The following is a 25501-nucleotide window of genomic DNA, read 5'->3' as shown; positions in this document are numbered from 1 at the left end:
TGCGTTTCTTGCTCCGCCGGGGGTGTTAGCGTCGGGAGGAGGAAAAAAGTTGACGCGCACGAGTCGTTGGGCTTACTTTGATTTTTTTTCTCGTGTGTCGAGGGATAAACGAACGAGAGATGTGGACGCGTTCGAAATTTGGAATATTCAAACGGTATGAAACAACGGGAGCAGCAAAGTCAAACACTTGCGATCGGCAATTTAAAACCGACAACAAAGGACCTCTCGACGCACTGAGACAACTAATTCATTTTCGGGAAATAAAAGCCGTTATATTTCGCGACGTGCCGCCGGGGGAAAACAATTTCCGGACAAACAAAACGCGCACTCTCGAGTCTCGATCAAAACTGGCCTTAATTAAATTTCGGTGAAGCCCGATCGAGCTCATTGTAATTTTATTCGGCTCGGCCGACGATTCAATCAAACTCCCTCACTTCGCTCGGACATCCCCACTCCCGGTAAAAATGAAAATCCCCGTCATTCGGTGCCGATGAGCGGGAAAGAGGAGAATCGCAATTAACACAATGTAATCGAGAATCTCGCTATACGAATTGAACTGCTACAAATTAACACAAGGAATAACCGAGTTAATCGAACGCCGCGCGCGACCACAAAAGTAATTCTCCCTTCTCGCAAACAACGTTCCATTATGTATACGCTCGTGCGCACATACTCGCTCTGCACTCGAATCGGATGTTCCGTCTTCGAAAATTGAATCGGCCGAGCGAATGTTTGCTGGCAATTATATGCACTCGGAAGGCCTGATTCGGTTTTTTGCAGCATTTGCACTGCCGCGGTTTACCTTATCAATTGAAAAAGAGAGATTCGATCATAAACACGCTGTTTTTGAAAAATTAAACCCGTCAGTGATATACCACACGTGGTTCGCCGCAAGCTCGTCGAGAAGTTCCCGCTTTGGGTGTGGATGCCGGACGTACTATAATGGAATCCAGCGGTGCTTGAGTACATAGTATCAACTCGACGATGCCTCGCGCCCTTGATACGGAGGGATCGTCGTTTACGCTTCCACGAACAGACAAAAATATACAAGTGCGCCGACAGAGCCGAGAGGATCCGGCAGCTCTATAGCTATGTGCAAGCGAACGGCTACGCGTACACGTATAACAGAGCAGCCCAGCGACGGAACGAGAGACAGTTATTCAAATAACGCCGATTAAATTCAAGCAAACAGTAAGTCCGGCCGGCGGGGCGGGATCGGAAGCAAGCGAAATCGGAGATAGATCCTTTGATGGAACTGCATGGCGCGATAAAAGCGAGTATAGCGAGTGGCGAGAGCAAGAGAGGGAGAGACAGAATTGAGCCTTTAATTTTCGAGGGCGCAAGGCTTTTGTTCGTTACCGCGCGCGTCTCTGGGATAGTAGAAATCCTGAGTATATACACACCGATCCGCAGTGCGAGAGAAAGAGAGAGAAAGAGGGAAGATCGCCGCTCGCTCTCCCGATGGAAACGAGTGCGCGGAGGAAACGAGTTCTCTATCCTTCCCTCCGTCCTGATTATACGATTCGAGACAAACTCAAAGAGATGAGAACAAAATAAGCACGGGAGAGAAAGAGTACAGAGCTGCGCTGCGACTGTAATGGAGACGGTCCGCAGTATAAACAAAATTAGCGCGAGCGCGGAGGAGATGATTTTCGAGACGCTTCCATTCGTCGAGCGGCTGATCCCGATTTCATCAAGAGCGGGAAGTTTCCAAGCCCGACGTGTAACGCGAATATAATCGCCTTCGAAAATTGATTATCAAGTTTACATTCGTTATTGAGCCGTTCCCTCGCTATTTACGCATTTACAGCCGCAGCAGCGGCTGCGGCCTGTCTTGGGCTATTAAAAACTTTTCGAGTTTTAGTGCGCGCTCGTTCGCCTGCAAGTTGCCCGGCGAATCGAGAGGGCCAATTAAATCTACATGAAATTATATTACATTTTATGGTGATTACTCGCAAATATAAAGTGTACGCTGCGCGGCTATTATAACACGGCTACGATACTTGCCCGAAAAGCGATGATATCTTCATTACTATGAACGAGCTCACGCGGTTTTAGCACCCAGGAAGATCGTTCGTTTCGCGCATATATACCACGTGCCGCGCGCATCCATTTTGATTATAGAAACTGCGACAATAAACAGCGCGGCTGCGAGAGCTCCAGAGCACAAAACAGCAAAAGTCCGGGGAGCAAGCTCCGTGTGTTAATTAATTACGGGTATAACGCAGCGCGTTAAATTCCGATGCGCCGTGCAAGTTTCTACAAAGACAAACGACTCGTCGCGCGTTCTTCTTTGAAGCGCCGCTATATGCATACCCCCGGCTCACGCTCGCGTAGGTATCAAAGGGGACGAGATTACGCGACGCGAGCATATTTCACCCGGTAATACACACAACCGTCGTCGGAAAATTTACGCTCGGGCTGTTTTTGTTTCTTCGGAAAAATGCGCTATTCTGACAAATTCGCCGAATTCGTCAAGCTTCTTCGTAGCGAGCGCAGTAGAAATGGTCGGGTTTGGCCAGACGCGCTTAGAAGCCCCGAGCACGAAGCAGCCGTGGTGATAAATCCCTTCGTCGAATATAATGCGATCCGTCAATTGCGCTCGAGCTCGAGAGCCAGCAAACGGTGTATATACCGTGCGGCGGTGCAAAAAGTAAAAATGAGACGGAGCAAGAGAGAGAGAGAGAGAGAGAGAGAGAGAGAGGGCAACAAAACAAAAGAGCCACTCGTCGCGCGCCGCAGACGCAGAAACCCGGCAACGTATACCCCCTCCAAAATGTATCTATAGGTATATATATGGAAGCGCAGACACACACGCGCGTAGGTGCCACAGCCCAGAGGGCTCGAGAGTTAAGCCTCGCAAGATAGATGGTCCAGCTGCTGGCCCTTACCAACGTCTCACTCGTCTCTTTCCTCTGCTCGTGCTCTCTCTCCTGCTCTCTTGCTCTTATGATGTATGGTGTCGCCCGCTAAAAACTGACAGATGCGAGCCTTCTCTCGGCGTTAAATCGACGAAAAGCGCGCGTGAGAAATTGCCGCGGAATACAAATTTTTGTCCTCCTCCTATATGCGTTATTAGGCGCATAGCCGCGCGAGAGCTTTCCGATACGATGAGGAATGTGCGAGTTCGGTTATGCGCGTATAGTAAGTGGGCTTTTTTGCTTTCTTCGATGTTTTCGCTTGCATTGAGTCCGTCCCTCGTTTATCTAACTTTTCCGCGGTTAAAGACGTACTCGCTGAAATACGATAAAAATAAACAAGTATAGGAAATCTTAAACATCGTATAATCATTTTAATGGAAATTTTCGCGTCTGTCGTCCCAGTAAAGTTATGCGTGAAGCGCGTCCGCTGTTTCCCTTTTCGGCAACAGCGCAGCAGATGCTCTCTGCCGCTACTCTTGGTAGTTATTCATGCCGCGCTACTCTTGTGTTGTAGCTCATTCGCGAGCCGTTGTACTGGATGAAGACAGCGATTAGGAAGAGACTCTCTCCCTCTTAATCCTTTTAATACAGCACTGCGCCGCTGCTCTGAAGTAAAGTTTAACGAATTTTTCCTCGAGCGCAATGAGCTTAGATTATTGAAGACTCTAAATTTATAAGTAGCATTACTTGTACAGGTGTTCGATAATTATACGGCAGAGAGGCGCATTGGGTGCATCGGCAAACTTCCTGTAATTACAAGTTTTATCAAATTCGACTATGAAGTTCGTTTAATTAAGGAGATTTCGCATTGAGTATTAATTAATGACGCCGATTTTAATGAACTCTCGGCTGTCGATCATATTTTTAAGTATTCGAATAAGAAGAAAAATGATTGCCTACATCTCGATAGTGTGTGTATTTAATTAACTGCTCCAACTGGCAAATATAAAAGAAGCAGCAGCAGCGCAGAGCAATTTTCGAGTTTCATTGGCAAGCAGAATGTACACTTACTCCTTCAGTCCTCCAGGGATTATTGAATGGAAAGGTGTTGAATACGAACCGAAACCGATACGGGAAAGTAATTTCCGCGAGCGAGCGAGCGCGCTCACGCGGACCAGCGATTCTCTGTAATTGTTCCTCTCTCTAAAGAAAGAGCTTACTCTCTCTATATAATGATTTTACGGTAAAGCAAAAATGTGTAACCAATTAAGAGTAGAGTAAAAAAACTGGATAATTTCACTTCGGAGCCAACTTCGTTCGCGCGAACAATTGTAACAAGTGTAATAATAACGTCAGAAATAATACTCCCGTGTTTGCGCAACGAGGATTTCTCCAGATTGTTATTATAAAAATCGGAGCGATATTAATCCCCACATATATTTCACAGAAGTACGGGTAATAACGTCAAAAGTAAAATTTCGACAAAGAACTCGGCCGCGTCTCCGTATATTTACTCTCGTCTCGAAGCCCGCAGTCAACGAGGGTTTTATGAGAAAACGATCCGAGCGTGCGGCCCCCTTCCGAAAACGCTCGCCCTTCCATACACTCGCACAACGAAAGTATCGGCCTTGTATCTCGGGGAATAGCTATATGGGCATGTACATAATATATCGAGCGCAAAAAGTGAAGGACGCGCAAAGATCACGGCGGGTCACACTTGGAGTACCGAGAGCCGACGCGCTTCGGCCAGGGAGGTCTGGAGGGAGGCTGAATGTGTGGGTTAACCAGCATTTACATAGTCGGCACACGAGCCCCCGCGCTCTCTGAATAACAATGCTCCATAGCGCCGCTAAGAGACTCTCGCCTCCCCTGTATCAAGCGCACTTGCACGCACCGAGCAATAAAACTGTGTACGTACGTGGGGGGCACGTAAAAATCCTCTTACACTCGAACGCATCACGTAGGCATATGCCCCCCTCCCTCCTCTCTCTCTCTCGCTCCGTAAGTATATAATACGCGCACACTTCTGGATTGTTATCTCTCGCCGCGTGCGTGAGTTTCTTTATTCAGCGCGCTTTTGTTTTTAGAGAAATAAACGTCATTGTACACTGGTGTGCATCTGCATGATTCCATGTTTCTCGGAGCGGCGATAAGCGTAAGGTTTGCAAGTCAAACGACTCGAAGATGCGTTTAGTGCGCAGCTTGAGGGTGTATCGGGTTGGCCCGTTCTCTCGCGGTTATATCGCTCGTAAAGTAATCGGGGAATTAAATTCCGGCGCGCGGCGCGCTGTAGCGCAGTAGGTTTTGAGATGCTAATCGTTTGTTTATGAGCGGTCCTTGATTCTCGGCTAGACGACGCGACGCCTCGTCTCGCGAAGCTTAAACTCTGTAGTCGAACGGCTCGGTTGATTCAGAGGACCTTTTTGCATGTCCGACGATGCGCTGCTAATGCTGTAAGCTGGGCGTTTGTCCAAAAATCGAATTTCTCATTCCGGAGACGGCTCGACCTTTTTCCTCCGATCTCCAAGTTTACATTTTGAATGAGAAACGAACACCTCACTCGCGAGCGAAATTATCCTCTCAAACTAATTAAATCGAAAGTATGTAAGCTCTCTTTCTTTTGTCCCTTTTTACGGCGACTTTTCCTGCTGGGTCGGAAATGAAAATAAAAAGAAACGAACAAGAGACCAACTCCAACTCGCGTATAAGTAAACACGTAAACGGGAAATTATCGGGAATTTTCACGCTCGATCGACTCGCGCTGCTGGCAGTTTTGGACTTTGACAAGTGCAGTCGTTTCATTAAGCTCGATCGATTTTCACGCTAGACGTGCGCCAATTACGAAAAATTATACTTTTCCCGCGAAAACCGGTTAATTCTCGATCCGAGAAACAAGGCCGAAGTCTGCGGGAGCTTGAAGCGGCGCCGAGACGAGAAGAAAACGCCTACATATGGGAGTTGAATTGTTTCGATTGAATCGAGAGCAGACTCTCTCTTTCGTTTAGCGCTAAAACTAAAGCGGAATTTCGCCATGCGCGCCGAGGCTCTCGGTTACCCATTTTCCTCGAGAGGGAGAGAGCTGTGCGTGTACGTGTGAGAGTCTCGGAAACTTCTCGCTCGAGACGCAACTCGTATACCTATATAGGTATATAACACATACCACGAGCCGAGAGAGCAACCGAGGCCAAACTCGAAACGACCAAAGAGTAACGAGGCCAGGGGCGTATGGTGTCTGGAGCGTGAAAAAGATAGACTTTTGAAGGGCCGCGAGAACGGTGCTAAAGAATGCTTCGTCGATTGAATAACTTTTCCTTCAGATTGAACAAAAGAGCACCACCTATCCTCGCTGCACATACACTAACCGGTGGACTGATATGTTTCACTAGTCGAATTCGTATCGCGAGTTATTCCTCATGTATAAAAATGGCAACAATACTCTCCGAGTCCCTCTTTAATCACACGCCAGAGAGAGCCCAGGCAGTTTAGCGAGACGGCACAATAGCCGCGTAAAAAGCTCAGCCATCAAGAGCGAACGGAAGAAAAAAGCGTAAGAATAGAATAATTATCCAGAGTAATCGCTCGACAATAACAGCAACAACAATAACGACTAGACAACAAGAAATACTCCAATCTAGCGCAAAAACGAATTTTCAAACGTTACAGGGGTAATTTTGCACGAAGGCTCAAGGGAACGAAAGGGATACACATAGAGCGAGAAAGAGCTTGCAAAACACGCGGTTCTGAACCTGACAGATTCCTCCTTGGCATGTGCGCAAGAATAGGCAGCTATAGCATATGGGAGAGAATACACGGGATCCATATATAGCCAAATAAAGTACAAGGGGAAAATCAGAAGCTCTTACTTACATTAGCACACTTGCCGGTACGTACTCGAGTCTCCACTGTATTATACGCATGCGTAGTTCTAGATTCGAGAGAGAAAAAGTTCGCGCAAATTTCATTCGAAAATCATAAATTTACAAGTGGAAATGTACGCAGCAGGGCACACCGACTATAAGTACACCGGCGGCGCAACACGCCAATACGAACTTTCCACGACACGGTCACGTGCATTACCGTTAAACTTCTTACTCGTATTGCATTAGCCGCCTCCTCGTCGTTCGCGCGCGCGCTCAACAATTAGGCTGCAGCAGCAGCGCAGAGCGCACAAGCCGGCGCGTATATCTTTATATACACGGCGTACATTGTATTTAGCGGGCGAGCGCGGAGAACTCAACATTTTGTTAGCCGTCGTTCTCACTCTCTTCCTCTCGCTACATACTCTCCTGCAGCAGCGCAGAGCTGAAGAGTAATTGCGTTTACGACTTCTGAGCGATAGTTCAGAACTCGCTAATGTTTTACAGCCTCTTTTCACGCTCTCGCACCTTTCGGATCTAATCATTCTCCCCTCACGACTGTCGCGCCTGTCGTTCCTTTGAATTTCAGACCAGCCGCAATAAATGATCGTATAATATAAAGCTAAAGAGAAGTCGGCAGAGTGCACTCTGCTCGCGAAGCTCATAATCCGTTTGGCTGCAGTTTTAAACGCGCGTCACACGCTCCGGCACGTCAGTATAGCTCTCGAATTCGAGCTCGCACAGCTGTGCCGCGCGATTAGACCGTCGTCATATGTATTATGCACGCTTAGACGCGCTATACACGCTTTGCGACAGATTATCGATCTGACGCGCGTCGAACTATATCGCGATGCTTTATACTTTATTTTCGCGTCGATTCTAGCGAGTAAACGCGACATCGAACCTCAAACGATCAGTCGACTTCAGGGGGGGGGGGGGGGTGTAGACCGAACGTCGTTTAAGTTATGCGACGTTAATCCGATCCGTTCATCCTTGTCAAGATCGCGCGAGCGCGAAACCCTCGCGGTAGGAGAAAAAGCGAAACTGACGTGTAGCGCGTACCGAGGGGAAAAAGAAAGCCGGAATTTCTCAGTCGGAGCTGCCCATGAATATCCTGGAGTATACACACTCGTCAAAAACGATATATTTCAGACTTTATATTCCGCGCTTATTTATCGTATTTCAAAAGCTCACGCGAATCGTCTTTCGAGCACGCAGTGTACAATAATATTTTCCTTCGAGAACACAAGCCGCTGCGAATTCCGTATGAAGATTGTGTTTACTCGATGAAAAGTCGATTTTACCGAGGAAAAAAAACGTAAGCGCGTGTCTCGCGAGGAGACCCGCGGCGGTGTATCAATAAATCTGAGGCACACTGCAAAAAAAAAAGAGAGCGAGCGAGAGCATACTATGTGTACCAGGCGAAACTCCCGAGGCGTTTTCGTTTGATGAACAGCCTCGGGGGTTTTCGCGGAGCGTCGGGCGCGATCATTAAAGGAAAATCGTATCAATGGACGTATTGTCGCGCGTCACAAAAGGACGTTACATCGATTGGTATGTCGCAAGCGAGCGATTTGTAACGAGCGAGTGTGAAATTAATGAGAGGCGCGCCGGACGCTTACTTTTTTTTAACTCTTCGATTAAGCGCTTTTTCGGGGACATAGAGCGACGATTCTACTTGAACGATACTCTTATCGACGACCTCGAAAGTATGAGTTACTGCCCTCCGAGATTATTAAGCTCGCATACAACGCTCGTCGTTATTTCGAGAGTCGCCTTCTAAAAAACCGGCTTCATTGTCGGCGAACTAATCACACAGTCGCCAGTCACTGGCTCAGCGCGTGTCGCTCGCGAATGAATTCGGGCCTTGTTCGCGGCGGCCGCGGAAGACTCCTCGTCTCCGCCGATGCTCCAAAGACATCAGTCTAGAGTCAGCAGCGTCTAGGAAAGAAAGACCGCAAATTCCCTGGACGGTCGCAACCTCGACAATATTTCAACGGCCGATTATTCCCGCGGGACGCTTCCACGCGCGCGAGAGAGATACATAAACTCGCGGGAGAGCCCCTAACAATTCTCTCGGAGTTGGAGGATCGATTTTATTACTGGCAAACGAAGGGCTGAGGAGGCCGAACAGCGGAGAGAGATAGAGATAAGAGAAGAGAAGCTGCGGGTCGATTCGCTGGCTACACGGCTCGTCGCACTTGATTTCAATGGCCGGGATGCTCGGACACTCGTCGTCGCCCGTCGTATTGCTGCTGCTGCTGCTCCTGGCGGCGGATCTTCGCGCGGGGGCCTTCAACATTCTGGGAATCTGCCCCAGCACGAGCTACAGCCATCAACAACCCTTCCAGGCTTTGATGAAGGCCCTCGCACAAAGAGGGCATAAAGTGACTGTTATTTCGCCGGTTCCGCTCAAGGTATACACACAGAGCGTTTTACTCGACGTAGCTCGCGTTCATTAGTACAGTCAAGTTATCCTACGAGTGCTCTCAATATTTCCCCCCTCGTCCTTCCCCCCGCAGAGCCAGCTGCCGTGCTCTCTTAGCTGTCCTTTTGGAATTGCTCGCGCTTGTAACGTTTCTCCCTCTCGGCTCGGCTCTCTCTCTTTGCTTTAATATACACGCGCTCGTCTTTTTGCCAATCGCCCGCTTGCTCGCACACTAATTCGAAGATTTATGCGCGCGAGCTTTGATGTTATTAAAACGAGATTTATTTCGCCGCTGTATTGTTTCTCTCCTTCCCTCTCTCTCTGCCCTCTTTGCGACTGGAATATGATAACTAATTGAATGCGCAAGAGTTCATCGCGTCTGCAGGTACGTAACTAGGACGGCTAATTCATATTATATACTGAGGAATGCATCAAGAGCACGCAAACTATTCGCCGCGCTCTCTCTTGTCGTCGTGAACTCTCCGGCAACTTTTTCCAACAATCCGGCTCCACGTCGTTGGACCAATTAAGAAAATCCTTAAATCGCGCGAGCGATTCGTTATTCCGCTTCCGCGACAGTCGAACTTCCGCTCGGCGGATGTGCGTGTCTGTGAAGAGAGATTCCCCTGCCGACGAGCTCGCGGCATTGCCATTCGACTCGTCGTCGAGTTCCACTCAAAGGACACGACGACGAGCGGAAAGAAAAGTATATCACTGGATTCTTCTGCTCCGGATATAATCACTCCGAAGTTTCTTCCTCCGCCGGCGGACTTCCGGAAACAAGCGGCGCGGATAATTCATGCGCTTGCTTACGGGCGCGAGTTTTTACGCGCCCCATTCAACGACGAATGCGCCGAAAAAAGAAAAGCTCGCATGAGGACTCGTATGCTCGTGTTGATACCTACACTTTTTTGCGCTTCGCTCTTTCTCTCTCTCTCTTCTTCCGCCGCGAGGGAGCAGCTATATCCGGAGAGCTGCGCGAGAGCGCGTATAGCTACCCCTCGTTAAACTTTAGCCAAGAGTTACGCAAACTTAGTTCGGCTTCAATTTACTCGTACTAACATTTCTCTTTCGTAATAGGTTGCGCGCACGCCGCCCGTCTGTCGTCCGCGCGCGTCTTCCCCCCTGACAGTCGCATTCTCGCGTGGCGAGTCCTGTTTTCGATTTTTTCTTCTTCTTGCTCTTTGCAGAAACCCATGGAAAATTACACCGACGTCGATCTGTCCTTCACTTACAAGACTGAGGACTGCACGAAGCTCAGGTAGGCTGACTTATTTAAATGATTGTGACATTTTGATTCGGCACGTTCGCGAGTGTGTTTCAGATTCATGAGCGCCTACGAGATACTCCGGAAGAACATGGATTCGTCGAACGAATTGTGCGAGAAGCAACTTTTCAGCCCCGCCGTCGCGGAGCTCGTGTAAGTCCGTTATGATGGAATGCTTCATTGCGTAATCATTAGCGATTGAATTACGTGATCAGTGTGTATCGGTTCTATTTTCTCGTTGCAGTGAGCGAAACGAGAAATTCGATGCCATTGTTATTGAACAACTGTGGTTTCAATGCTACTACAGTTTGGTGAAGTTCTACAATTATCCGGTGTTGATTGGATTTTTAAGCGTGGGAAATCTTCCTTATGCTATGGACTCTGTTGGTAAATGTATTTCATGCACTGCCATTCATACTGAAAGCCTTTGTATTGTATTGGAATCTCTTGTTCGAAATTGAATTAACACGCTCGAAAATTATTGTAAAATAATAAAGATGATGAAAGATCGCAATCATCTGATTATTAGGTATCGTTTGAACAATTTTAGCCTTTTTCTGTTATGTAAAGATATTGGTACGAACGCTTTTTCGGGCAAAATAAATTTGCATAGAACCAGCACAAAATATTCCGTACAAACATAAAGCTTGAAAAAAGTTAAAATTCGTCACGATTCTTGATGGATTAGACAAGTGAAATTCTCATTAAAAATACATTTTTTAAAGTTTTATTTGCTGCGTTAAAAATTAAAATCTTATTCGTAAGTTAGGTAAAGTATAAGTAAAAATATGGGTATTTTATGTGCACCAACTCTAGGAAATCCGGATGATCCTTTTCTTAATCCGGATATGGCTTATGCTTTCACTGGCAGAATGAATTTCGGAGAAAGAGTTTGGAACTACCTGTACACCACGTATACACGGATCTACTACAATTATCGTCATCTGCCGGAGGCTCAGAAAATAGCTGAAAGATTTTCACCGGGAGTTTCCGTTTCGTCCATCGATCGAAACTTCAGTCTTGTTATTTTAGGAAATAACCACGTCTTGGGTTATCCGAAACCGCTGCTGCCAAATGTAATAGAAGTTCACAGTCTGCAAATTACCGGCGATCCTGGAACACTTCCCGAGGTAATCGATACTCTGCTGTTACGCAGCAGCAATTTTTTTCATCGCAACTTATTGAAGGAATTGCGAATTTGAAAAACCGATTGATCTTTTGGCAGGACATTCAAAACTTTTTGGACGAGTCGAGTGAAGGCGCCATTTACTTCTCTTTGGGTTCGAATTTGCAAAGCCAGCAGCTGCCGGCTAAGGCTTTGAAGGCGTTGTCCGATGCTTTCGGTTCCCTAAAGCAAAGAGTTCTCTGGAAGCACAGCGGCCCCTTGCCCGTTCAAGCAGCCAACATCAAGTTTGTGAAATGGGCTCCGCAGCAGGCGATTCTGGGTAAGTCGGTGCACGGCCTGCAGGGCCAATCCTTTTTGAAGACACAATAACCCTCCTAGTAAATCTATTACCAGAGCACGCGATGCAGAAGACCAAGTTCCTTCGATCATGTGCTTTTCGGTGTATTAATTATACCGATATAGTTATATCATGAAATCGTTTTAGTTACCAATGTATAGCTTGTCGTTACATAGCTTACTTGCATTATGAACAAAAGATTTTCAGTTCAAGTAAAGATAATTAGTTTCACCAGCTTTGCTCTATCTTGCTTCGAGCGTCGGTAATTCAATGTTACCGTGAATCCTCTGTATCTAACGTAACACAAAAGTTTAGGTGATAATATGATACCGTATCGCATTCACAAACAGCTGCCGTAAGGATATAATTACAATACGTTTACTGCCTCACTAAAAGGCAGAGTTTCCATCAAACGGAGCTGCTTCAAAGACAGCACGTGAGCACGTATGGGAGGCTCTTAGCAGATGCCAAAAGTACGGCAGCAGGAAATCGCCCTCAAGTTCTTCTAAGAGCTTTACTTTTTCTCTCTTTATACTTTACTACGTGCTAGACAAGCTGCCAGTCTCTCCTGCATGCAGACATTCTTTTTATTTGCATGTCCATCGACTAGTTATTTCGTATTCTTTCCTAATGTCCAAAGATGTAATTTTTTTAATCTATCATCATAAATTTATGTTTACAGCGCACCCAAACTTAAAAATATATGTAATGCAAGGTGGACTGCAATCAATGCAAGAGGCAGTGTACTACGGTGTTCCATTGTTGGTGTTACCTTTTTTTGGAGATCAACATTTCAATGGCCGAAAAGTTGTTGATTCAAAAATCGGTCAGGTACTGTACGTCGACACCATGACTAATGAATCTATTGTCAAAGCTGTCAACGAAATATTGTACGACCCTACGTAAGTATGATTTTTTAAATGTTTTCTATCTTCTAAATAATAATTATAATAAAACCAATGAACCGTTTGTAAGCTCTGTGTTATATAAAGTTAATGACTTGACTGAAAGTATGTGTCTATGATTGCAGGTATTCGCGTAACATCAAACAAATGGCTGCTGTCCTAAAGGATGAACAGGTAAAGCCCATTCAGAGGGCGATCTGGCACATAGAGCATGTCCTGAAATTCCCTAGTGCTCGACATTTTCACTACAATGGCAAAGACATATCGGCCTTCGAATATTACTCGACAGCTGCTTTTATTCTTGGGCTTGGAGCTGTACTGCTGAGTCTGGTCTGCCTATTCTGCCGGGCACTCACTACATTGATGAGATATCGTGAAAACACGGAATTGAATGAAAAAGACAAGCGACAGTGATAAACAAACAAAATGTCGCTTTAGATTTCGATGGCTCTCTTGTTTTTCCGAAATCAAGCGGCTTGTATCTGTATGCGTGTACGTTTGGTTGTCATGTTAACAGAAGAATGGATTCGATAACACTTTTATGTTCACGTTTTCATGAGAAAAATCTAAAAGTATACTGACCGTATTTGTTTTCATTATATTTTCTGTTTTTCTTTGTGTATAAACTTTGATCTCGTGTTGATAAAGGTATTGATGTATTGCTCTGCTACTGGACTTCTACCTATTCATTTGCAGAGAAAGTTTTGTAAATAAAATCTGACGATCTTTTAAATGCATTTTTTATCATATTGCATTTTCCAATATGTTAATCCTCTTAATATTGCGACAAAATAAAGTAATTTTTTAAATTGTATTTTATTTAAGGAGAACTAACAATCTTACTAACCTTTACTATAATAAAAGCATGAATACATCTGAAATTGTCCAAAATATTTTAAAAAAGTATTAAACAGTAAACTGCAGTATACATTCAGGCACACCATGAAAAATATAAATAAATTCTACTTAAAAAAGTTGTGTACAATCTAGCAACAGTGAATTTACACATTATAATTAGTAATAAATACGATGTTAACTGTTTATAACTCTGAAAAGTAATCTATTTTTAATATTTTGATTATTGGAAGTGTTTTAACTTCTTGAATGAAACATTTGACGCCATCTGTCGCATGTGTTATGAATTAAGCAGCATGTGCATCTGTTACCAATGGATGGCAGTGCTAGCGATAGATGTCGCTTCACGTGTTATCATGCGAGGTACTTATCTTATTGTAACATCTATAGATAACTGATGAAAAATTGTTTTTTTATAGTGAGTTTAGTAATATTAGAATTTTTGTCGAATAGCGAAATCATTAAATTCTTCTAGCAGATATAAGTCTTCGGAAACTTATAAATATGCGTGACTTTTCATCCAAATAAAAGATGAAATTTCATAAGCATGACTCAGCAGTCAGTTCGTGATGAACATTCAACTTAACTATGAACTTTGGACTAGACTCGGATAACTGGCCTTAATTGACAATTTAAGTAGTTGCCAATACATCCATTTGATCCGTGTTGAGCCAATTTAAATAATCAGGATGGAAGAAGAACTACTATACTTTGGTAAAGTAAACTTATTTTTAAAATTCCACATATTTTGTATCAGAATTAATTTTTTTTTCTAAAATATTTTATTTCCTTGACTTTTAAGCTAAAATTTTCTTAAAAATACTATGTAAATAAAGTTTATAACAGGCCCATTAGCTCAGTTGGTTAGAGCGTCGTGCTAATAACGCGAAGGTCGCGGGTTCGATCCCCTCATGGGCCACTTTTTTGTTTTTCAAATATTCTAGATAATATATTGCATTTTTTGTACGATCTATGAGTTTGTAAGCTGTAAAAATAACGCTACCAACAGGCCCATTAGCTCAGTTGGTTAGAGCGTCGTGCTAATAACGCGAAGGTCGCGGGTTCGATCCCCTCATGGGCCACTTTTTTGTTTTTGAAATTTTTTTAGATAAAATTGCATTTGTTATGGAATCCGTGAGTTTATAAGCTGTCAAATAATACTATCAACAGGCCCATTAGCTCAGTTGGTTAGAACGTCGTGCTCTATCATACCTGGAAACTAAAAATTAACCCGAACAAATGCGAGACAATATTATTTAGAAAAACAACAGCTAAGAAATCTATTTCATTTAAAAAATCATACAAAAATTTTACTTTAAAATCCGGAGATGTCGCAATTCCTCACAAAAATATTGTTTAATATTTAAGTATCTATTTTGACCACCTCCTGTATTTCGACAAACATATAGACAACCAACTAGAAAAGGCCAGAAAAGCCTTCCAAACTCATAACAGACTTTTTTACTCAAAATATCTGAACAACAGAGTCAAAATTATTTGTTACATGCTTCTAATCAGGCCCATAATTACATATGGTTGCCAAATTTGGTTCAATATCAGTGCCTCACAAATGGAGAAAATAAGACCTTTCAAGAGAAAGTGCCTTAGAGCCTGTGCCGGACTGTACAAAGACCCAAAAACTAACTTTAAATATAACATAAAATGTAACATTTATACGACAGAGGTCTTCTGGAAGATTTCTTTCAACCGGGGAGGCAGCAGGGAGAGAGGTCTCACCGAAGATCCGTACGGGACTGGAGCCCCGACTCGAATGTCTCGAGAGCGAGTGCACTCTCACCTGTATGGAGAGAGAGCGCAGACATCAAAGAGAGGCCCGGCGCTGATTGGGTCTGCGCAGGTCTAAGCAGCCAAGCCGCCACCGAAGAGGTGAGACGACTTGCGAATATTGCGCGTAACAGTTTCTGTAAAAATAACACTATTCCAATATAAGAAGGAATCCATACAAAATCAATTTTATAATTGATAAAATACTTGAAGTACTTTCAGAACTGATGGAGGCCGACAACGTATAAATGTCCTAGTTTCAAGGCTCGTCGCTTGTTCTTATCTGCATTACACTATTTTTTATAGTACTTTCAGACACTCTTATTTCCCATCGCATGAACTTTGGAACAAAATTCATCGATCAACAAAAAGTCTGTTTACTACAATATCAACGATATCGCCATTCGCCATTATGCATCAATATGTGAGATAAGTTAGAGATGGACATAACAATTTTTTTCGTATTTTATTGTTCGAGGCAGGAATTTTTTTCAATACTAAAATATAAAAATGATTCATCCAAGTTATTGATATTGAAACAGTCATAAGCAGGAACAGTTTTTCCTGAGCAGCTACAAGTTTCATATAATATTTGTACACAATACAATTAATTGATTTAATAACTGAAAATTAGCAGTGAACGAGTAAAATTTGCTTCTAATAGTTCTAAAATCAATGATCAAGTTTGTTTAAAAAACCTTAAAAAATTAAAAAACTATTTTGCATGCCTACAGTATAAGGTTTCTTTTCATTGCTAAATTTATCTACGCTTGCATATTATATTAATAAACAATAAATAAATAATGCAATAGATTATTGCAATATTTTTTATGTTCATTTTCTTTATATGTGTAGATATATATTTATTAGGTCTATTTAATAAACAAAAAAATATATTATCCGTTGACTGTCTTATTTATACAACTGCTGCAAATATCCATGCAAATGGTTTAATGCATTGCAATTTGTTAGATAAATTTACATAAAGGTTAAAGAAAAAACTCAATAATGCATCGCTAACGATCGCTAATCAGTCTAATGCAAGAATCAACGACTTCTGTTGAATCCTTGGCCTTCTTTTTAACCTCGCCTTTCGAATTCCTTTATTGCGCATAAGACAGATTTCTTAACGGAAGATAAAAGCTCGCGTGCATCGACGAGAGAGGAAAGGTTTGCTCATCGGGGCTTTTTCATGGTCTTGGACTTCTGTATCGATTCGTTCGCAAGCGCCGCGAGTGGAGCTTCGCGCTACTACAGTCCGCAGTTCTGCTGGTGGAAGGCGGTTCTCGCAGCACTTTCCCATTGGTTGCCAGCCGGTATAAGCTTTGCCAGGTCCCGCGACTATATTCAGTGCTGTTGTTACTCACCTCCTGAACACTTGGTAAGTACACTTTGAATTTTTACTTTTCTTTCGGTTGAGGGCTTTGCTGCTTGGTTGTGTAGAAAAAAATAACGTGAACATAATGCGTTGCTCGAATGACTCGAGAAAGTTTGGCCAGTGAAACCGAACACTCCGCGCTCCATTTTCTCCGTGTGTTATTGGAAACAAAGAACCCAACAGCTGATTTCCAACGATCGATGGCGGGTTCGCGTCGTTCGTCTGTCTTCTGTACAAAATATTATTAGAATCGTCACTCGTAAAACGGTATGGTTTTTTTTAAAGATGTTAACAATTTCTATTTAGAATATAAAACGGTATTAATTATGCCAGTTGATGTCACTTGTTTTGTTGGATAGTTTCCGTAAATTTTTATTTTCGTTTAAAAGGTCAACGTAATATTTAAGTTGGCCTACGTCAAATGGAATTCACAGAACTTGGCTTCACTTAAAATCTTCGAGCAACATTTATTTTCATGCAAGCGGAGGCAAGCAATCGATAAGTCGACGATGCGTCGAAACAGCTTGTACCTCTGCGCAAACGGACGTGGTTGCTTTCTGGCTTGATTTTAATAAATTTTTATATTTTGCTTGCTCTGAAAAACAATGTAAAAACCTTTGCATTGGATTGCAGTACTAGTGCTTCTATTACCGTCTGAGCCTAAATTACAGTACACGTAAAATTCTTAACGCAAATATTGCTAAAATGCGGCAGTAGAAAGCATACTGTTATTACGTCAGAACCGGGGTTATACCATCCCACGATTATGCTAAAACTCATCACAACGCACTAGAACTTTTTAAGAATTTTAAGAATTAGATAATAATATATAAACAAACATAGAGAATGACAAAGGTATCTTGAACTTTGTATAGTATTCGTAAGATTGACGTAATCGTGTTAGACAGACGGGCGCGACAACGGAAATTACTCATTCGATAAACAATCAGCATATACACAGTGGCATTAAGCGACGTAATGTCTGGCGCGAGCACTGGACTTTGCTCATCGGCCCTGCGCCGAACCGGCGTGATTGGTCGACGACCGTTTATCTCAACATTTGCATCGTGCACATTTATACGAGTAAGATTTGAAAATCATTCTTCGTTCGTTTGTAATCGATGATAAACGATTGCTCGATAACTTTCTTATTAGTTAATTGTCTTTAATTCTTTATTTCCATTGGGGATGTATGCATAGAATAAACAATTCGTCTGTTATATAATGAAGATTGGAAAGAGGAAATGAATTATAAGTTTGTTTGAATACACTGTGTTACACAATATAGTAACTGTCGGACTTTTATCAGTGGAAAATTGCATTGCTCGACTGCTTCTTTTACAGTACTGCAGTAGAAGATATAATTGGTTGAATGCTCCATATAATTTCTAATACTCGCAAATAAAACCCAATTTTGATATCCATTCGACAATTGTTTTTAATTGTCGTCGCGTTCTTGTTCGTCACGTAAACAAATTAATAAAGTCTGATCGATATTGCAGTACAATGGTATTTCATTTGAAAATCTATATACGCTGATTAATCAAAGCCCTCCCATGCTACATTAACAATCGAATTGAAACCGTATTATGGTTCGCCTTTTCTTTGTCAGAAATACTTCGTAAAATCGTCAGCAATTATTATGTGCATCTCAGTGTTCTTTTAAAACTCATTCTTACCAACGAGTAGTCACGATCCGTATCTAATACCTTCTATGCACAATTCAGCAATTATGCGTGTGCCACACTTGTTAGACGTGTTCAGTAAATAGGTATGTCTATAAAAGTCGCGCAACCAAATCGATCCAAGTGTATACGGAAGTAATTTGCGTCGAACGCGACAAGTGGAAATTTCTCGCATAAAAAAATTTCAAGCCAAAGGTGATCGAGCCTTTCCCACTCGTCGGCTCCCCATTGTCTCGCTCAGCGGCGAGCATTTCTACACGAGTAAAATTATCGCCTCGTGCAACAGGTTACGTTCCGTCTTTCTCTCTCGCACCTTGGACTCGAGATGCTCTTGAAAAGCCGTGGGTCCAGTTATTAGCCTCGGCCGCGCACGTGTTCAGACCCTCAGACACGTGAGACTTTCTCCTTCTCTTTTTATTCTGCTGCGTCTTCTCCCGTGTGCCTCGGATTACTATCAATCAAAGATGCAGGAGATAATGGGAGAAAGAGAAGAAGCGAAAACATGCGCGCACAAAGGAACTTTCCGTCGAAGGTTATACGTCTATCTGGCGCGGACGCGCAATTTTTGCTTGGCCGGTGTCCAATTGCCGTGCGTTCGCTATTTTTACCGCCTGTCTTTCTCATTCTTTTCGACTGCGTCTGTATACGTGTACGTGTGTGCTTCGCGCGCAGCGTCGCAGAAATTCGTATACGCGTTCGCCGGGCGTTATTCATTGTTTGGCATTCGCCGCGCTAAAGCGATTCAGCGGTAATCGTTGTTATTGCCATGAGAAATTGCCAATTCGGCTAAGAGCTGTATACCGACGCGGACGTTAATTGGCGGGTGTGCTGTTGTCGCTTTTTTTCTGCTGCTAGTGTGCAAAACTAACAGTGCAGCGGACGAACGCTTTCTGACGATTGAAAAATCCTGAGTAAGCTTTCAGCGTGATTGTTTTGTCCGTTTGTGCAGTCGCGATCGCGACAATTGGACTGGGCAGTGTTCTCTTTTGTGATTGTAAACCTGTCGTATGCAATGTTTTCCGGGAAATTAGAGTATTTATCAGCAGTGCACGTACATTCTCTTTATTCAAGAAATTTACGGATAAGTGTGTCACGCGTTGTTAAAAGCGAAGTCAGTCGTAACTAGAGATCTATAGCGTTCTCCTTATACGTATACTGACGTCGGATAAAATATTTCTTCGAAGTTCTAAGATCTGACGCGTTGGGTTGAATATGGCATAAAAACTGATACAGAACTGGTTCGTTTATTTACGATGAATGTGAATGTTTCATTCGAGTCCTCGCAGCGTTTATAAGTCTGCTATCTAATGATGTCACATCATGAAATTATTTCACGAAAAATAAAAATCACGCTCTAATCATGCAAACAAACAATGTTACGAGTCGTCGTAAAAGTGGTAACGATTATATTACGTATGAATGAAACTAACTTATGTGCGTCTAGTACTGTCGAAATCTGGCAATGTCAAATGCATGCCCGATAAATGATAATTCTTAGAACAGTCTATGATTGATTATTAGCCTTAAAGGGAATTTGAGGAAAATGGGGATTTCTCCCGCATATCAGTGCTCATAATTTTAGATGCCTATCCAAGAATACTCGATATTATCTAAGGAGCGTCTATCCGTAGTTAAGGCAAAGTCTGAGGCAAAGGCATTAAATTTTACAATTGTCTCGTACGTTATCACCTGAGGGTATTTAAATGACAGTCGCGATAACTTAGAATTTTGGCCATAAATCTTCGGGTCCATTATGCATTGTACTTTTTATGAATATTAGTTGGATGAGTAATTTAAAACACTGTGCCCTGTCAATCCTGTTAACGTAACGAATATTCGATTTATGTTTCAGAAAAATAGTATGTATATGGAATTTCGTGGCAAGGAAATAAAACACGAGCCGCGGTCGCGTGGACTGCACTCATTTCCCGATCATTTTAGAGAACCCGAGATCAGCTTTTAAAAAGTATTCTTTCGAGTGACGACATTGCAAGACCTGTAAATAGTGTACATAGAATTATTATTGAACTTTATGCGAAGTATTGTTAATTAAGTTGTTGAGTTCGGAGCACTGTATTAGAAGAACAAATTTTGTAAGAAAGAAGAAAATACACAAAACGGAACAATGAAGGTTGACGCACAGAATGACGTATCCCTTGGAACCAAGCTTCTTACTGCCGGAACTGCGGCTTGCATCGCAGATCTGGCGACCTTTCCATTGGATACCGCAAAAGTTCGAATGCAGGTATGGAAACTAATGCTGTAAGCTTGCATAACCTTTGAAGATTCCCCGAAATATCGCAATGTAAAATAGATTGCAGGATTAGGGCGCGCTGTACTGGTCGCTTCGCCGGAAGGATCGGTAATGGCCGTGAGAACAGTTCAATCTGGCCTGATACAAACCATTGGAAGTATTGTCAGAAATGAAGGAATGAGGTACGTTTCTCTTTGAAATTAAATTTTTCGCGTGTACGGTAGGTACAATGAGGGTTTTCTTCATCTTGTTATTATCAAACGTGAAATTTAAAAAAATACTTGAAAGTGCTATAAATAATACGCAATTTCAAACCAGTAAAAATGTATTATTAGATTCACTTACTCTGCTATTATTTCGTTTGACATTAATTTACTTTTATTGCAATTGGCTTTACTGCACAAACATAAGCTCTCAATTGATCTCACCTTCCTTGGTATATAATTTGAAATATTTGTTTACCTTTGCATTATTTTCAATTTCCAGCATTCGGATGGTTTTATTTTGAGAAATTGAGAAGCCGTCAGGATGCTGCGAGCTTTTTCTTTGATTTTTTCTGATTTCTTGCTTAATTTCATATATGCCGTGCTTCTTGAGTTTTCCTTGTATTTTTCATGAAATTTAAAAGCATGAACGTTGAAGAAGCGCTTGCTGTAAATATACCTAATTGTAAAAACTTGACAGAAATTCCAAAAAGCAAGCGATCTTGAAGGCACTCGATTGATAGGCAATATACGATATACAAAAAGTCTTGCATAAACTCGATCCCCGGGGGGCACTTAGCGATGTTGTTTGAGGGCGTGTTGTTGAGCGAGGGTGGTTGCAGGAGCCTGTACGGAGGTCTTTCCGCGGGACTCCAGAGACAGATGTGTTTCGCCAGCGTACGATTGGGCCTCTACGACAGCGTCAAGACACTCTACGCTGGATTCCTCGACGGTATTACCTGATAAGACTCTACACAGAGTTTGTTTAAAACACAAAAAAGAACATTTAAAGAATGCATACCGAATTTATCGTCTGCAATGGAGATTCAGCTTAAAATTCCGAAAATCTCGTTCGAATTGTAATCTCATCCAACACCTTGTATTATATCTACGCATCGCACACGCTGTACTTCCAAATTCTCGTTGGATTTATATTTCTATGACCGACCCGAACACTGCGGATCTCCTTAAGCATCGATTTTTTATTTTATTATTTTTGTCAGAATTTTTTTTTAAATTTGTTGTACCACATTTCAAACTTTGGGGTTTTAGGCTGATTCTTCAACAGTAAAAAAGTCAAGATAATCTCTTTACCTTGACTTTTTGAGACGATACAATTAAAGTATAACCCATACAACTGAAAATAATAAAAATGAATAAAAGTAACTCATTTATATAACTGTGAGTCGCGAGTCCCGCGCGAGAAGAAATTTGCCATAGTGCGTTTGATACCTTTGAGAATGCACTCTGAATCAAACCACTTAAAAAAAAGAATGTTTTCTGTTCGTTATCCTGTCTTTTAACAAAATCTTTCTGAGTTCTTCGTTGTATGCAAATCTTCATTAAAAAAAATGTCCAAAAATGATCGAGCACCCACTGACTCCCGATTCAATTTTGATTATCGACAGGTAGTAGAGGTACATCGACCGTAGACAACGGCTCCATCAACATCGGTGTGCGCATCGCAGCGGGCATAACGACCGGTGCACTGGCCGTCCTCCTCGCCCAGCCCACGGACGTTGTGAAGGTTCGACTGCAGGCCGGAAATAGCGGGCCGAGTCGCAGGTACACCTCGACTCTGCAGGCCTACAGACACATCGCCGTGAACGAGGGAACCGCTGGTCTCTGGAAAGGTACGTCGCGTGTGCGACTGCTCCTTAATGGGCATCGTCCTTGGATCTATTTTCGCGAGTTGTTCTATCGATTTCCGCAAACGCTTATTTTTAGAAGTTATATTAAAATAGAGTGAGAGAGAGAGAGAGAGAGAGAGAGAGAGAGAGAGAGAGAGAGAGAGAGAGAGAACGTTTAAAGTGCATCCTGCGCTCAATTTCGAACGACCCATATATCTGTACAGTTAATATTTACTCAACATGTGCTGCATCGGGAAGTGTGTCGTCGGTGCGTTAATATATGCGCTTACGCTCGGGCTCCGGAGCAAACGAATGCAGTGCAACCCATTTAGGAAAAAGTGCCAACGTCACTGTACAAATAATTGCCTTAAGTATAACATTATATTATATTGGGACCTTGTATAGAATTTCAATATTAGCAGATGTAGGTGGGAATTGACAGTTTCCAGTCCCGTTACGCGGTTATATTGACCCGCGCCCGTGTTTTCTCATGGACGCTACATTTTATATTGACATCAAGAGCTGACGCATAGGTGTATACAGGCTCCTCTTGCGCCTACACAATTGACACGCGCCTCGTTTACGGATTAGGCCGCGTCAGAGCCCGCTCGATAGAGTCGATGATTAAAATTGAAGATCCCACGCTCATCCGCCGGCCGACGCTGAACTAATTAGTCGGCCAAATTTAATTAAACTCTTCGCTGCTTCTGTGAATTTTCTGATCTATGCCGGACGTAACGTTTGTCTTATCTATAACTCGTATGTTGTCGGGTAATGGATTTTGGATTAACGCATCGCGAACGATTCTTTCGCGATGCGATATTCATTAAGTTAAACATCCTGTGACGAGCTGATTCTGTCATCCTGATGACACTTACGCATGATAAGTTATTGCGCAATGTTGTGACGGATGATAATTATGAAACACGTCAATATCTACATGAAGGTCGATAAAAATAAAACTTCATCGCCGAATTAGCCAGATCCATAACATTGAGGATGCGCGTGATGAACTTCGGATCTGTTGACGGAAAAATAGGCCATTATCGAACAAGCTTCCGATGACGGCTCTCTTTTTTCCAATCCACGACAAAAAATGCTTATCTGAATAGTTTGATAAATCGAGGCGAAAAAACTTAATTAAAAGTTCGGTCTAACGCCGATAACGCCTTCTAACATTTTTTCGACGTCTAGCGCGATAAAAAAACATTGAATACACAAATCTCCGGTTTCGAGCCAAGCCCGAAGCTATAACCGAAGCTTGAATTACTCGATTCCGGGAAACAAATAGGGGTATACTAATTCACCCTCGCTTCCTGGCTTATCCTACAAGGGCATCTTTCTCCGTCGATGAACGAAACAGTCGAGCAACACGAAACCGCCTCGGAAAAAATTTCGAGATAACAATCGAATAATTGCCTCGCGGAGTGTGTCTCATTTAAGTAATTACATTTCATGGATCTTTATTTAATTTGACGAAAAATGAAACACGCGCATGGGTATAATACATAATAATATAACTAAGAGAGATAAAAACTCACATTACAGGCACCTTCCCGAACATCTCCCGTAACGCCATAGTGAACGTGGCCGAGATAGTCTGCTATGACATAATCAAGGAGAAGATACTGAGCTCGGGCCTCCTGCAAGACGGCATCCCGTGTCACTTTAGCGCAGCAGTGGCTGCCGGACTTTGCACGACTCTGGCCGCGAGTCCGGTCGACGTCGTCAAGACTAGATACATGAACAGCTCACCGGGCGAGTACAAGGGCGCCATCGACGTGGCCGTGCGCATGTTCATAAACGAGGGTCCCATGTCCTTCTACAAGGGCTTCATACCGAGCTTCAGCAGACTCGTCTCCTGGAACATCGTTCTCTGGATCACCTACGAGCAGATCAAGATTCAAACCAAGAAGTTGCAGCATTCCAATTAGGCTTGCTCATTACGTAGTTTATAGGGAGAAGCTTTAACTTTTTGTCGATGCACGATGGGACGGGATTTGATTATTTTGAGTTTGTACACTGTTGTACAACTTAGGGAGATTTGAGACCGGTTCATGATGGCTAATGGTATCTTTTTCAAATGAGAAAAATGTACAGTGCAAAAATGATTGAAGGTAGCTTCTTATTAGTTTATCTCGTCTCGTTCCATCCAACTTAATTACTTTCCAAAACGAGAAGTCGTTATTATTTTCATTTTCTTAAGCGATTTCGTAATCGCTATAGTATAATAATATCAAATAGAAAAGTCTATTTTTGTCAAAAATGGTGCTTGATAGTCGTAAGTAAAGCGGTAGTAAATAGCGATGTTTACGATGTACACTCTTAAATGTATAATTACCGATAGATGTGTCGCATCCTTCAGTTGTTGAACAAAAAATTCTTTTCGATCGATATAATTTAAGCACACAAAGTTGCTCCTTCGAGATGCTGTGATGATACTTATAAATTATTAGCGTAGTTTTCAGTGGATGTTTACAAAAAAAGGCCCGCGAACGAATTGATTTTGACATATTTACATGAACTGTCGATTTGTTAACATCTTTTTATCTTTTTACTATATTATATATCGATTAAAATAAAGATATGATCCATGAGTAAGGACATACCGAGTGTTTTATTGCTAAAAAAGCCTCATACTCGTGGCTGGCGCGTTTCAAAATTCCCGCTTTCACCTGTCTTTGCTTACTGCCAACTTTAGTATTTTAACCAATTTCAGGTTTAAGACATACGCATAATGTTTAATAAAACGCGAAATCAGTAATACACGCGCGAATAACTGAACCTCAGAAAAGTGCGACTGATGACTTGGACTGTCCGGGCCAGACTGACTATAGCTGCCCTTTGTCTCGATTGCTCCGGCGACCCTCCAGCCTCGCATGCTTATCGCCTCCGATATTTAGGTAAATGGAGCCTCGTCGACTTCGGA

At 42.7% G+C, this 25501-nt stretch overlaps 2 protein-coding genes and 2 non-coding genes across 8 annotated transcripts; all 4 read left to right on the top strand.

Annotated features, from left to right (window-relative positions):
- Window positions 1–8632: 8632 nt before the first annotated feature.
- Window positions 8633–13518, top strand: LOC100122859 (UDP-glucuronosyltransferase 2B23-like). The gene is made up of 8 exons (XM_001606416.6): window positions 8633–9135; window positions 10337–10407; window positions 10471–10566; window positions 10658–10800; window positions 11230–11543; window positions 11639–11858; window positions 12559–12778; window positions 12907–13518. The coding sequence occupies exons 1-8, from the start codon at window positions 8929–8931 to the stop codon at window positions 13193–13195; spliced, it is 1560 nt and encodes a 519-aa protein (XP_001606466.2). The 5' UTR covers window positions 8633–8928; the 3' UTR covers window positions 13196–13518.
- A 538-nt stretch (window positions 13519–14056) lies between these two features.
- Window positions 14057–25178, top strand: LOC100122851 (mitochondrial uncoupling protein 2). Of its 5 annotated transcripts, none has more exons than XM_001606406.6 (8): window positions 14057–14350; window positions 15319–15523; window positions 15644–16802; window positions 20337–20729; window positions 20799–20920; window positions 21565–21674; window positions 22351–22575; window positions 24121–25178. In XM_001606406.6, exons 4-8 carry the CDS (start codon window positions 20610–20612, stop codon window positions 24504–24506), a joined length of 963 nt encoding a protein of 320 aa, XP_001606456.2. In that variant the 5' UTR covers window positions 14057–14350; window positions 15319–15523; window positions 15644–16802; window positions 20337–20609; the 3' UTR covers window positions 24507–25178. The 5 variants fall into 5 exon arrangements, with proteins under 5 accessions (XP_001606456.2, XP_032456347.1, XP_032456349.1 ...); XM_032600456.1 differs by having other exon boundaries at window positions 14074–14350; window positions 15635–16802; XM_032600458.1 differs by lacking the exons at window positions 14057–14350; window positions 15319–15523 and having other exon boundaries at window positions 16794–17066.
- TRNAI-AAU lies at window positions 14482–14555 on the top strand. The gene has a single exon. It is a non-coding gene; the product is annotated as a tRNA-Ile (tRNA).
- Window positions 14645–14718, top strand: TRNAI-AAU. Its single transcript has one exon. It is a non-coding gene; the product is annotated as a tRNA-Ile (tRNA).
- Window positions 25179–25501: the final 323 nt, after the last annotated feature.

This window comes from Nasonia vitripennis, chromosome 5 (genome assembly GCF_009193385.2).
Source record: "Nasonia vitripennis strain AsymCx chromosome 5, Nvit_psr_1.1, whole genome shotgun sequence".
NCBI lineage: Eukaryota > Metazoa > Arthropoda > Insecta > Hymenoptera > Pteromalidae > Nasonia > Nasonia vitripennis.
The sequence above is the reverse complement of the archived record's forward strand: the minus strand, read 5'-3'. Positions and strand labels throughout refer to the sequence as shown.

Bases quoted from the DNA above. Each gene is read 5' to 3' on its own strand.
- LOC100122851 (XM_001606406.6), top strand. From the start codon at position 20,610: ATGAAGGTTGACGCACAGAATGACGTATCCCTTGGAACCAAGCTTCTT. The intron at 20,730-20,798 runs GTATGGAAACTA...AATGTAAAATAG, and splicing joins CCGCAAAAGTTCGAATGCAG to ATTGCAGGATTAGGGCGCGC. The intron at 21,675-22,350 runs GTATTACCTGAT...GATTATCGACAG, and splicing joins CTACGCTGGATTCCTCGACG to GTAGTAGAGGTACATCGACC.
- LOC100122859 (XM_001606416.6), top strand. From the start codon at position 8,929: ATGGCCGGGATGCTCGGACACTCGTCGTCGCCCGTCGTATTGCTGCTG. The intron at 9,136-10,336 runs GTATACACACAG...TGCTCTTTGCAG, and splicing joins TTTCGCCGGTTCCGCTCAAG to AAACCCATGGAAAATTACAC. The intron at 11,544-11,638 runs GTAATCGATACT...ATCTTTTGGCAG, and splicing joins ATCCTGGAACACTTCCCGAG to GACATTCAAAACTTTTTGGA.